General features: G+C 56.5%; 1 protein-coding gene across 1 annotated transcript in view; it reads right to left on the bottom strand.

Moving 5' to 3' along the window:
* Positions 1 to 3,256: 3,256 nt before the first annotated feature.
* WDFY4 (WDFY family member 4) overlaps positions 3,257 to 12,739 on the bottom strand; it is a gene marked incomplete at its 5' end in the record, with an annotated part of 233,527 nt that continues 224,044 nt past the window's right edge. Inside the window, 5 exons of the mRNA XM_081104486.1 lie at positions 3,257 to 3,645; positions 4,150 to 4,261; positions 6,616 to 6,700; positions 8,705 to 8,887; positions 10,723 to 10,902. Of these exons, the coding sequence (XP_080960612.1) occupies positions 3,579 to 3,645; positions 4,150 to 4,261; positions 6,616 to 6,700; positions 8,705 to 8,887; positions 10,723 to 10,902 (627 nt within the window). The 3' untranslated portion in view covers positions 3,257 to 3,578. The remainder of the gene's footprint in view (positions 3,646 to 4,149; positions 4,262 to 6,615; positions 6,701 to 8,704; positions 8,888 to 10,722; positions 10,903 to 12,739) is intronic.

Below are 12,739 nucleotides of genomic sequence, written 5' to 3'. Positions count from 1 at the left end.
GCTCAGCTGGGAGAGAGCTGGGCCTGCTGCTGTCTCAGGCTGAACTCGTGAAGGTGAGTGCAATGAGGGGTCCCTGGCCCCTCAGAAGCCACCTGACCTGAGACTGCAGGGTGGGCAGCAGTGGGCTCCTGTCACCATCTGCCCCAGAGTATCTCCAAGGGGGGCCCCTGGCGTGGGCAGTGGCGTCGCCTGGGAGACCCTCCGCATGCAGACTGTGGCTTCCTCCCCAGCCCAGGGACCAGGTTCCCTGGGACCAGGGGTCTGAACCGCACTTGCATCCTGGATGTTCCCGAAGCAATGCCATCCCTGGGCCCAGGCAGCGTCTTTCTGGGTCCCGGGGTCTGCACAGGGCCTGGGTCAGCCAGGAGAACGGAGGGTGTTATGGCGAAAGAGTGCATCGTGTCGGAGTAGGCAGCTTGTCATTGCGTCGCCCCCATAAATAACCAGATGTGATTTCAGTCTCCTGCAAACCAGCAGGCAGACACTGGGATCGGTTTTATAGAAACAGAAACTGGGGCTGTTGTTGGCAGGCAGTGGGGATGCTGGGGATGGGGCTCAGGCTGCTGGCCCGGCCCTGATCGTGTCCATGACGCTCACTGCACTGCCCTGTCCTCGCACACCACACTCTCTGGGTGCCGGCTGCTCTGGGTCTCCTCGTCCATCTCTACTGGACTTGGGATTCCGGCAGCCTGGACTCCCAGGGCCCCGGACCTCAGCCGAGGGAGCCGGAGCTCCTGGCCTCTGCCTGGCTGCGCTGCCGGGGGCCCTGCTGTGAGCCTGCTCTCTCCCTCCCCTGTCCAGCCCTCAGGCCACTGCCCCGGGCTTCTCTCCATCACTGACAGCCACCAGGGGCCAGTCACAGCTGCCTAGCCCCGATACTGAGGCCAGCGGGACCCACTGGCCCTCAGCTGCCACGAACCTTTAGACTCTGGGCCTACACCTGGGGCTCCTCCGTGCCCCAGCCCAGGCCCCCTGCAGGTCTGCCCACAGACTGTCCTAACCCTGCGGAGCCCGGGTGACCAGGTCTGCAGTGAAAGCCCCGGTGCCCGCCCCTTGGGACCTGTGTACAGAGCAGCTTCGCTCCTCCAGGCTCCTGTCTCCATGGGTGGCATTGACCAGTTCACCCCCAGGCCGCGGGCATCAACCTCACTGCAGCCTGGTCACACCTGGACATCCCACCAGTTTCCTGGAGTCTCTTCCCACCTTCCTCACTCCATTTTGCTTTACCCGCCTGTGGAAGGGCCGCTGCCCAGACCTGCCACCACTCGGAGTTATTCCTTCCTCCCAGAACCACCACCTCTGCATGTCCGCCGCCGTGGCTCATTCATTCACTCAGAGACTAAGCCACGCTCTGGAGCACCTCCTGTGAGCCGCGCACTGGGAAGGAGCCAGGGGGTGGACGGTCCAGCTCTACCCCTCACTCCCCTCACCTTGCCCCTCCAGCCCTCAGCCTAGAGCAACCGCTGGCGCCTTGCCCTGTCTTGGCCCATTGGCTCGTCCTGCCTCCGGCCCTGAGCCCTGGGTCTCTGCCAGTGCTGCCCTCTTCCTAAATGCCCTGCTTTCCATGGCGGCGAGGCCACACCCTGCCTGCCCGCCAGCTCTTCCTCTAGGGCCACCTCCTCCAGCCAGTGCCAGGGACTGAGTTGTCCACTGGATGGTCCCTCTGGAGCTCAGCGTTGAACTCCTGATCGCCAGTATCGCAGGTTTGACCCTGTTTGGAGATGGCATCTGTGAGGAGGTAAGTTAAATTGGCATCATTAGGGCGGGACCCAATCCAGTCTGACTGGTATCCTCATAAAAAGAAGAAATATGGACACAGACAGTTACAAGGGAAAGACTGTGTGAAGACATGGAAAAGACAGCCATCTACAGCCAAGGAGGGACAAAGACACGCTGACACCGTCACCTCAGCCGTCTGGCCCTATGAGAGCTGGTGTCATCTCTCAGCTGGGGATCTCACCTTCCCCAGGGCATGAATGTCTCCCCTACAGCTCTTCCCCTCAAGTCACCCTTGTTTGCAGCAAGACCCAACGCTGCTCCCCCTCCCCCCATGATATTGGGAAGCCAAGGCCAGTGCTCGGAAAGGCTTGTTGAGTGAACGTGCCCGAGAGAGCCTCTGGGCCAGCGCACAGTCCCTGTGGGCCAGCGCTGTGGCTCGCGTTTGGAGCATGACAGCAGCCAGCCTTGGGTTTACGACCCTGGTTCTTGGCCTTCCTGGGGAGGGGTGCTCTCTGCTCCTCAGTTTGGGGCCGTCCGGGGCAGCCTAGACAGACTAGGTGGCTGAAAGGCGTGTGAGCGAACAGCGCCTGCAGACAGTGCTGGGCGGCCGATCCTTGGCCGGGTCAGCCCTCTCCTCCGAGGAGCAGTGCCCTGACCCGGAGCTGTGTCTCCTCCACCACCTTCTCTTCGCAGGTACTTCCAGGTTTACAGACAGGTCCCTGTTTTCTAACCGCCTCGTCACTGCTCTGGACATAGCTATACACCACTTCTACTTCCTCATTTATCTCTAAATTGACTCACTGCCCCTGGAGCCATAGACACCAGGCCCCTTTCCTGCCACCCCAGGCCTGAGCTAGATTAGCGGGGTCTCGGGCTGTGCACGGGTTATAGGAACCTGGGAATGACCAGGATTCCCTAGAGGAGAAGTCAAGGGAGGGGAGATGGCGCTAAGGAGCTTGGCGCCCTTGCGGGGCAGGTGCGTGTCCCTCAGGAGTTCTGAAGGCTGCTGGGAGAGGACAATCATGTGAGGGGAGGCCCTCCAAGCCCAACGACAGCCCACAGTGACCCGGCACAAAGGGACTGGAACTCCTTGAAGGGCCCTGTGCTCAGTGGACAGCAGGGGTCACCTGGCATCCAAGTTTTCCCAGGAGCAACTCCAGCTCTAATTGCCATGTGGACCCTGGCCCTTGGCCTTCACAGTAGGACGGGCCCTGGGAAGAGCCTGCCACGCCAGGGCCTGGCCGGGACCCCACCGCTGGGGGTGCAGAGCCGAGCGGGCAGGCCTACGTGGGCTGGCCCTGCAGGCGGACTGCCCTGTGCCTGCACTGGGCAGCCTCAGGTCCGAGGCCTGTGCCTCAGCCACGGAAGCCTCTTGAGTGAGGCCCCTCACTCCCCGCGAGGCCCGGCAGGGCAGTCAAGACCACTGGAGGGTCTGACGAAGGAGGCAGGAGGGCGGCTTCCCTGAGCCTGGGCTTCCTAAGGAGAGAGATGCAAAGGCTGCCTGGAGAGGGTGGCGACGTCACACTCAGGAGCGCTTACACTCGGAAAATAGTCATTTTAATAAAATAAAGACAATACAGTATTTCCCACTAGTTTTCAGTAAGCAACCCCGTTTTTTTCAGTGCAAGAAGCTCTTTGAAAGGCGATCCTATGTGATTGGTGAGCAGGTGTTGTCAGGGTCCCGGCTTCCAGCATGCTGCTCACAGGAGCCCCGAGCTCCCACCCGTCTGTAAAAGCCCACGATGGTGCAGGGCAAGGCCGAGCTCCCGGGAGCCGAGGAGAGGGGAGGCGTCCAGGCACAGCTTCATCCCTGCAGCTGCCACGGCTGCTGCGCCCGGGCCACTGCCATCTCTTCCTTCCTACCCCTCTGCTGACCAGCAGAATATTCTCCCCTTCTCATCGCCTACCAGGAGCTTGGGCTGGTTTCTTGGGAAGAGAAAGAAGAGACAGGCTTGTGAGAGGAAGCTTATCCCAGCCGCAGCCAGGAGATGGCCAGCATGGAGGTTGCAGTCCCGCACCGCGAGCCTGCCCCTGCCTCCGGCTTCCCCAGGTGCTTCCGGTGCTGAGATGCAGCGGGGCCCTGTGGCCTCTGACATGTGGCTATTCTGCATGGGGTCAGAGCCCTCCCGGCATTAATAGGATAAACACTGCAATCGGCAGCGGCCTCAGGAAAAGGCCTTCTTTAGGATAAAATCACAAAGCAATTTACTTTCACCTTTTGGATTTCTTTGTGGATTCATGGGTATTCCATGAGAGAGAGCAGGGACATGTATGTGCTAAAATACATTTCCTAATTTCCTAGGGCCCCGCATGGCCACCTGACCTGAGTCCTGTGTCCCACAGTGAGGCTGCTTGAGCCAGGCCCAGACTTCCCCCGGGGTGGCCACAGCGCCCTCTGCTGGAGGCCTGCAGAAGCCAAGCTGTGGTTACCTGGACATGGCCAGAGCCGTCACCGCAGGGCTGGTCTTGCTGGGCTTCCCTGTCAAAGCAACACTGATGTCCAGCTCTCTGCACAGGGCAAGATTCTTCTCGCACCTGTGACCTGTGGGGAGCGTGCGAGATCCAGTTAGCAAGCCCAAGTGGCTTCACACACATGCACGTGTGCGCCCACACGAGGGACACACACACACACACACACACACACACACACATATTTATATTTGTGGTCAGCAACTTGCTAAATTGAGGGGAAAATATATTTAATCTTGGCCTGTGCTGTTGCAAAAAGGGCCGTCCCAATTTAATTTGCCGGCTGTGATAGTTACATGTGCTGACGTGCCGCGTATCCGTGGTGGACCAAATTGGATTTGTGTATTATTGCTTTCTAAATTGCATGCCTAGTTCAGCAAAATTGTTCATCAGTGTTTACTGGCTTTATGCTTAATAAGATGCCCCACAATACCTTGCTGCCAGGATGTAATGCAGCCCTTAATTGCCTAGTAAAAATAAATTATATAAAGTTGGCTTTATCAACTTATCTAAATCCTCTCACACCACAACCAATAATTAAATGCTGAGAATGTTTTTTCAAAAAATATAACTCAATGATTGTTACTTCGCTCATTTTAATGACCACATTTGGGGGCAGACAGTAATTCCTTCAGTGCGGAGGCGAGATGGAGAGACCTCAGCTGCGTCTGCCCCTGTGAAGCCACTTGGCTGGCGTCTGGGCGGGAAGGAGGCAGCTGCCCGCTGCCCCAGGTGGCTGCTGGGTGTGCAGGCAGCCTGTGCACCAGGACACGCGTGTGCATGTGCGCTGCGGACAAGCCTGAGCAACCAGCTGCCCCGAGCACTTTTACATTCCAGACTGAGTCCAACTCTCTGAGGGGCTCCTCAAGTAAACTGTACTCAACTGGCAGGTCCCGCTGCAACTGACAAGTAAACGGATTCCAGGCGGAAGTCAGAGAACATGCGCACAGGTGCCGTGCCCTCGTGTCTTCAAGGCTCTCCTCCTGCCCCTGTGGCACCTGAGGACACGGGACATGTATGCACACATGCATGCGTCATGCCCAATCCTGGCCCCTTTCTGACAAAGTTTGAAGCAATATCATGGGCAGCCGACCTGCACTGGCTGAGGCTGATGCGCCTGCACCTGCATCTGCTAGCTCTAAGCTGGCTCAGCGTGGAGGATAAGGCTGGGTGGTGCCTGCGCTCATGGCAGAGAAGACGGGCTGGCAGTGAGGACCGTGGCTCCCTGGCATTAGCTGTGATGGAGGTTGCCCGGCAGTGGTCACATCTGCCCTGGTGGCAGGAGTGAGAAGGAAGTGGTCATGTGCTTCTGGGTGACTTTGGGCGAGTTACTGGACCTCTCTGTGCCTCAGTTTCCTCCTTTCTTGCAGCTGTCATGGAGACGTCTACTGCACAGGGCTGCCACGAGGACTGAGCATGCATGGACCGTGTGCCCCGTGAGCTGCTCGTGTCCGCTCTCCCTCAGGCGCAGCAATGACACCGTGGAGGCAGCAGGGGGACACATTTTCTACCCCAATCCCAAGAGGCTCTGCTCCGAGCAGCGGTTCTCATCCTAGGGTGCGTGCCAAGAGCCGCCTGGGCACTTGACAGACACGAAATCCTAACAGCCCCAACCTTTTCCTGGGGGCTGGGCTGGGCACAGGACCTGGCTCTGCATTTAATAACCCCCCAGGCGATGCCAATGCCAATGACCCTCCCAGCTGGTTTGAGGAACTCGCGTGGGGAGCTGGGTGGGGTGAGCTTGGATGAACAGGGCTGGCTGCGGCCTATGACCGTCCTCTCGCTGGGGATATGGCGCGACCCCTTCTTGCTCCTGCCTGGAGCCTGGCTCTCCAGCTGGACCAGGCCCTGGCTGGGGAGTTGGACATTGCGGAGCCATCCAGGCAGCTGGAGGGAGAGTCAAGCGCTGCAAGGTGTGGCCCTTCCAGATGCTCAGGAGGCCCTGACAATCCCCCCCACGCCCCGTTCACACAGCCAAGCCGCGCGCGCCAGAGCTCAGGGTCCCTGCAGGCTGAGGCCGAGGCCGCCACTTGGCAGAGCTTCTCCATGCTGCTGCCCACCCCACAGCCTCCAGCAGGAAACTGTGCTCCTGCCTCCCCAGCACCTCGCAGGTCCGGAGAGACCCAGTGGCTTCCCTGGGCTCCATGACAGCTGCAAGAGAGGAGGACAAGGCTCAGCAGCCAGTTTGTAACCCAGTTACTTAGCTAATGCCCTCTCAACCCTGAACAACACACGTCTCCATGACAGCTGCAAGAAAGGAGGAAACTGAGGCACAGAGAGGTCCAGTAACTCGCCCAAAGTCACCCAGAAGCACATGACCGCTTCCTTCTCACTCAGCTGCAGCCCTGGGGCTGAGGAGGGGGCAGGAGAGGGAGGGCTGAGCCAGCAAAGGCACCTTGCTGGCTGCACCCCTGGTGGGGCACTCACCTTTTGGGCTGGTGGGCGCAGCCGAGGGCTCCTCCAGTGCCACCTGCCCAGGAACAGACCCCTTCATGTCCTCGGTCTTCCAAATCTGCCGGAAGGAAAAGTCGCTATGGGCGGGGGAAGTGGTCCCTCTGCAGGCTCAGGGCCCATCCCATTCCGTCACAGCGGGAAGCGGGGACCCTCCGGGGAGGGGGAGGCAGGGTGCCTTGCCGCTGCTGATGTTCATGAATTCTTGGGAAAAAGGTTGCTTAGGCTCCAGCTTCCCTGTGCAAAGTGTTAGCCAAGCTGCCATTCGGATGGTTCCCTCTCCACCCCTATGTACATCTCCCTCACCCCTGACCTGCAAGGAAAAGGCTCAGCAGCCAGTTTATAACCAAGTTACTTAGCTAATGCCCTCTCGTCCTGCTGCCACCCCACCGGGGCCCCCTTCACACTCAGCAGCTGGGCCTCCACCCTCTGACCCTGGTCCGAGCCATGTTGTCAGTACCCTCAGGCTGACCACACAGGGCTTGCACTTGCTGAGTCTGGACTTCTGTCGCCAAAGGCCAAGGACCAGCCTCCACTTCCATGCTTAGATGCTTCTGTGAGCTCTGGGCTATGCAGGAGCTCAGCTCCCAAGCTGAGCAATGGGGGGCGGGGGGGGGGATGAAGAAAAGCACCTGATGCTCAGCCAGCCCGCTCCTCTGGCCGACCATGTGGACCATGCGCCACTGAGCCCAGACCTGTGGCCTCCTCACCCTGCAGCCAACTCCTGACACCCTGCTCTCTGCAAAGACCCTGCGCCCCTCGGCACAGATGGGACCTTAAGGTGATTCCTCAGCCTCGTCTCTCCTGTCCGGGCAGCTGGCCCCCACCTGTATGGCCTCCTCCAGACCCTCTGACTCCCCCTTGTCCTTAGACATCAGTTGAAACGCAACCTCCTGTGATGGAAATAAATGGACTCTCCTCTCAGAATATCCACCATGTTAGCCGTTCTGCTTCCTGAAGTGTCATCTCCATGATGATTCTGAGACTGAGTGTAGAGGCCTCTGAGGGCAAGGCTAAAGGAGCGAGCTTTCCTAAATGCTTACAAAATTCAATGGGCATTTTCTTGAATACCTTGTAGTAATCAATTAACATTTCCTTTCATAAAATGTAGAATTCAATTGACAGTTTTTTGAATGTGTCTCTTAATTGTTTTTTATCTTTACTCATTCCTTCATCCTTCCTGTCAGTCACAGAAAAATCACCTGTATTTTGTTTATCCCATCCTGTTCTTTCCACCTCAATGTTTCTCTCTCCTTCCCTTCTTGGTTTCTTGATGCTCCCCCTCTCCAAGGCCCCCCTCAGAGGATCCACAGCACATTTCAATGATCCTAATGATAGCACAAACCACATGAGTATATTTTCTGCTTGTCCCCTCTTCTGGAATATGAGTATCTGAGGACAATGACCTGTTTATCATTACTGTCTGTGTGCCCTATATAAAGTGACTGGCACAGAGCCAGAGTTCAATGACTGTTACATGGATGGTTGGGTGTATGTATGTATGTATGGATGGATGGATGAGTAGTTGGACAAACCATTGGGTAGCTGAATAGATTCACAGATGTATGGATGAAAGGGTAGATGGGAGGATATATATATGGATGGAAAGAACAAAGGGAGGAAGGAAGGAAGGAGAGAGATAAATAGTTGGGCAGATGGGTGGATCTTTTATTGGATGGATGGATAGATGGGTGGATGAATGGATGGATAGATAGATGGGTAGGTAGAGATATAAATAGTTGGATGGGTAGATGAGTGCGCAAGTGGGTGAATAGATTAATGAATGGTACAAATATCTCTTTTTACCACTGGGCTATGTTCTTATGCATTTGGCCATTCAACTTTCATACTTTGTGGTAAATGTTTATTTCATTATGTGAGGGTATGTCTGTATAAATTGTACACACATATTGGAAAGAGCCTTGTCTTTGCCCTCACTTGCTACAGGGACCTGGTCTGGAATGGTCTCATGCAGTCTGCAGGTTCAGACCCTTGGAGGAAGAGAGCAGAATAAAGATGAACACATTCTTGTACCGCGTCCTCCTCCTACCCCAGACACACCTACCCGGACCATGCCGTCGCGACTTCCAGTGATGATGGCGTGGCTTGCGTCCCATGCTGGCCCCTCCACCATGCAGCAGCAGGTTATGGCTCCTTCTGGGCCCCAGGCTGTGGTGATGCTGGCCAGGGGCTGTCCGTTGACATTCCACAGGGACAGATGGGCTCCAGCACAGGAAACAACGGTGCCCTGCCAGGGAGACCTGGCTTCACTCCAAGCGGGGTCACTGCCTGCCCCCGAGCCTCCTGCTCAGCCACCTGCTCAGGCTCTCAGTCTGTGCACCAAGCACCCTCAACCCGCCATCTTCTGAAGACTAACCAGGTGCCCCAAGACCTCCTGAGACACCACCTTCTTCCCGCTGACTTGGGTCTGCCTTGCGTACTCGCGCAGCTGTGAGGTCCAAGCTTCTTACACCTCTGCTTGCTTGGACACTGCTTTCCCTGCACATGCTGGTGGGCTTGCCCTTTGGACTCCTCACAGCTCTCTCCCTGGCAGTATACTGACGGGAAGGGGTGTACACAGAGCCTGCACCTGGCCGGCCATCCTTGTCCCTAATAAGTTTTGGACATTACGGGGTAGAGGGCAGAGTACAGAGGCTCAAATGGCTACATGTGGCTCATAAGATTGAACAACGTCCCTTTGGAGGGAATGTCTGAGGAGGAATTTTCCCACTGCATCTTCTAAATGTTTATATCCAGAGTGTTTGCTCCTCAAGTCCTTGTCTAGTTTTGTGTCCAGTGGATTAGTGGCCACTGTCACAGGGATGCATAGCGCCAGGCCTTTGAACCTTGCATTACCGACAGAAGGGAGGTCAGAGCTGTGTCCTCCCCCACTGCCCGGGCTGGGCTCCCCCAAGTCCCTGCCTGAGGCCAGAGACCATGGCTGCCCAGCATTGAGCACTGGGACCAGCAGGTACTTAGTAAACTAGGTTGGCTCCTGGACAAGTTGAGTTCAATAACTTGTTGTCCCGATGTAAGTCTTCTCTGAGGTCCGGGGACATCATTCATTCTAGGCTTTACATTCTTGCAGATCAGGGTTTGGTCCCTTCCTAATACACCCACTCATTCATCTGTTCACCTTCCATTTTTCCATCCACCATCCACTCACTAGTTCACCCAAATATCCAGCCACCCACATACCTATGTATCCATCTAACTATCCCTCTGCCATCCATCTACCCATGCATCTCCCAATCTGCCCATCCATCTATCCATCCATCCATCCATCCATCCACCTCTCTATCCATCACTCTCCATCGATCTACTCATCTATCCACCCTCCATCTGCCCACGTAACATTCATTTTGGATTAAAGTCCACCCGGGCACCATTTTCAGCCAAAGTTGGCACTAGGAAGCCCTTCCATCATCTCCCCTCCTCCCATGCTCCCCTTTCCTGCTGTGCCCCTTCCCGGGAGACCTGGGGTTATCTATGAGCTGATGTGGGCCTCAGCATCCTCAGATAAGCCTATGCCCCATTGCCCCATGATGGGGATTCTAGCCTGGGAGAAACTCCACACTGAGATTTCTCTCTCTCTCTCTCTCTCTCTCTCTCTCTCTCTCTCTCTCTCTCACACACACACACACACACACACACACACACACACACACTTTCCCCATAGGCAGCCAGCATGGAGAGACAACAGCACTTCCTGCCATGGAGACCAGAGGCACCTGCTGAGTCCCCACTGATTTGCAGGCAACAAGCTGAATTAGTAAGTTCAGCAGACACCTCACCAAAGCCAACCTCTTGCCACACTCCATGGTCCCCCTGCCAGAACAGAGACCTCCCACTGCCCCCGCTATCCCAAGGGAGAAGAGAAGGAAGCACAGAATGAAACCTAGACCCCCGTGCTGCACATGCTAATGGCCCCATCCTGCCTGTGTAGAGAATGCTCCACACATCTGGGGCTTTCTCAACTTCCATGCGCTCAGCCCCTGGGTTTCTTGAGGGCACCACCTACCATGCAAACAGCAGGGCTCACAGACATGTCAAAGACACAGATATTGAGAAAGGGGGCCTCACCGAGATGTCGCTGATGGCCACAGCAGATATGGCCTCCTGGTGGGTGGGCAGGCGGGCCACGTGGGTGAGGTAGTCCAGGTCCCACAGGATACAGGTGCAGTCCTGGGAGCCACTCACCAGGATGCTGAAGGTGACTGATGCTGCCAGGCAGGTGACAGCCTGGGTGTGTCCGTACAAGGCCTGGGACAAGAGACAGGACTACAGGTTAGGGGAGGGACCAGCAATCCAGCTGCTTGATGAGATGCTCCACTCTTCCTTTTACTGTCCGGCCCAGGTGAGGAAACAGTGGTGGAGTGATTCAGTGATTCCAGAGCCTGCAGGGTATGTGAGTGTGTGTGTGAATGTGTGAGAGTGTGTTAGTGTATGTGGCTATGTGCATGTATGAGAGCGTGTGAGGGTGAGTGTGTGTCTATTACGTGAGTTATATGTGAGTGTGTGTGTGTATGAGTATGAGTATGTGTGTGTATGTGAGAATGTATGAGTGTGAGTGAAGGTGTGTGTAACTATGTATGTATGAGTATGTGTGTGTGTATGTATGCATGTGACTGTATGTGAGAGTGTGTGTATGTGTGTATGTGACTGTGTGGGTGAGACTGTGTGTGTGGGGGGGAGGCACCTGCCTGTGTGAGTGTGTGTGTATGTGTGTGTGTGTGGGTGTGTGTGAGTGAGTGTGCACACATGGCTACCCTCAGTTCCGTCCGTCCCCGGGTTGAGGCCCAGCTGGGAGGAGCAGTGTCCCTTTATCATAACCCAGCAGAGGCGGCAGCACCTGTGCTCTGTCCCCTGTATGTGTCTCAAAGGCTCTGTCTACGTGCACCCCAGCCGGCAGCATACACATCCCTGGGAGCTGGCTGCACAGGCAGACCCTCGGGCCCTCTCCCAGACTACGGCTTAGAAACTCCATGGAGCCCACCCCAGGTCTTCTCAAACCTGGGAGCTTTCACCCACACTCAAGTTTGGGCACCACACTGAGGTACCTCAGAAACACAGCGACCCTGAAGAAAGCAGGGAGCTTAGGTCATAGCTAACAGGGGTGACTTTTGAAGTCCGATGGAGCCAGGCTCAGAGCCAGTCGGCCATGTGGCAGTGGGTGACTCCGACTCAGTGTCAGACCCTTAGGTAGTCCCTAGGAAAGGTGTAGTCCCTAGGGTAGGTGTAGTCCCTAGGGTAGGTGTAGTCTCTAGGGAAGGTGTAGTCCCTAGGGTAGGTGTAGTCCCTAGGGCAGGTGTAGTCCCTAGGGCAGGTGTAGTCCCTAGGGCAGGTGTAGTCCCTAGGGCAGGTGTAGTCCCTAGGGCAGGTGTAGACCTAGGGCAGGTGTAATCCCTAGGGAAGGTGTAGTCCCTAGGGCAGGTGTAGTCCCTAGGACAGGTGTAGTCCGTAGGGCAGTTGTAGTCCCTAGGGCAGGTGTAGTCCCTAGGGCAGGTGTAGTCCCTAAGGGCAGGTGTAGTCCCGAGGACAGGTGTACTCCCTAGGGCAGGTGTAGTCCCTAGGGCAGGTGTAGTCCCTAGGGCAGGTGTAGTCCCTAGGGCAGGTGTAGACCTAGGGCAGGTGTAATCCCTAGGGCAGGTGTAGTCCCTAGGGCAGGTGTAGTCCCTAGGGCAGGTGTAGTCCCTAGAGCAGGTGTAGTCCCTAGGGCAGGTGTAGTCCCTAGGGCAGGTGTAATCCCTAGGGCAGGTGTAGTCCCTAGGGCAGGTGTAATCCCTAGGGCAGGTGTAGTCCCTAGGGCAGGTGTAGTCCCTAGGGCAGGTGTAGTCCCTAGGGCAGGTGTAGTCCCTAGGGCAGGTGTAATCCCTAGGGCAGGTGTAGTCCCTAGGGCAGGTGTAGTCCCTAGGGCAGGTGTAGTCCCTAGGGCAGGTGTAGTCCCGAGGACAGGTGTACTCCCTAGGGCAGGTGTAGTCCCTAGGGCAGGTGTAGTCCCTAGGGCAGGTGTAGTCCCTAGGGCAGGTGTAGACCTAGGGCAGGTGTAATCCCTAGGGCAGGTGTAGTCCCTAGGGCAGGTGTAGTCCCTAGGGCAGGT

Source organism: Myotis nattereri, assembly GCF_964212035.1.
Source record: "Myotis nattereri genome assembly, chromosome: 13".
In the NCBI taxonomy this organism is placed as follows: Eukaryota; Metazoa; Chordata; class Mammalia; order Chiroptera; family Vespertilionidae; genus Myotis; species Myotis nattereri.
Note: the sequence above shows the minus strand (reverse complement) of the source record. Positions and strands in the feature narration are given on the sequence as shown.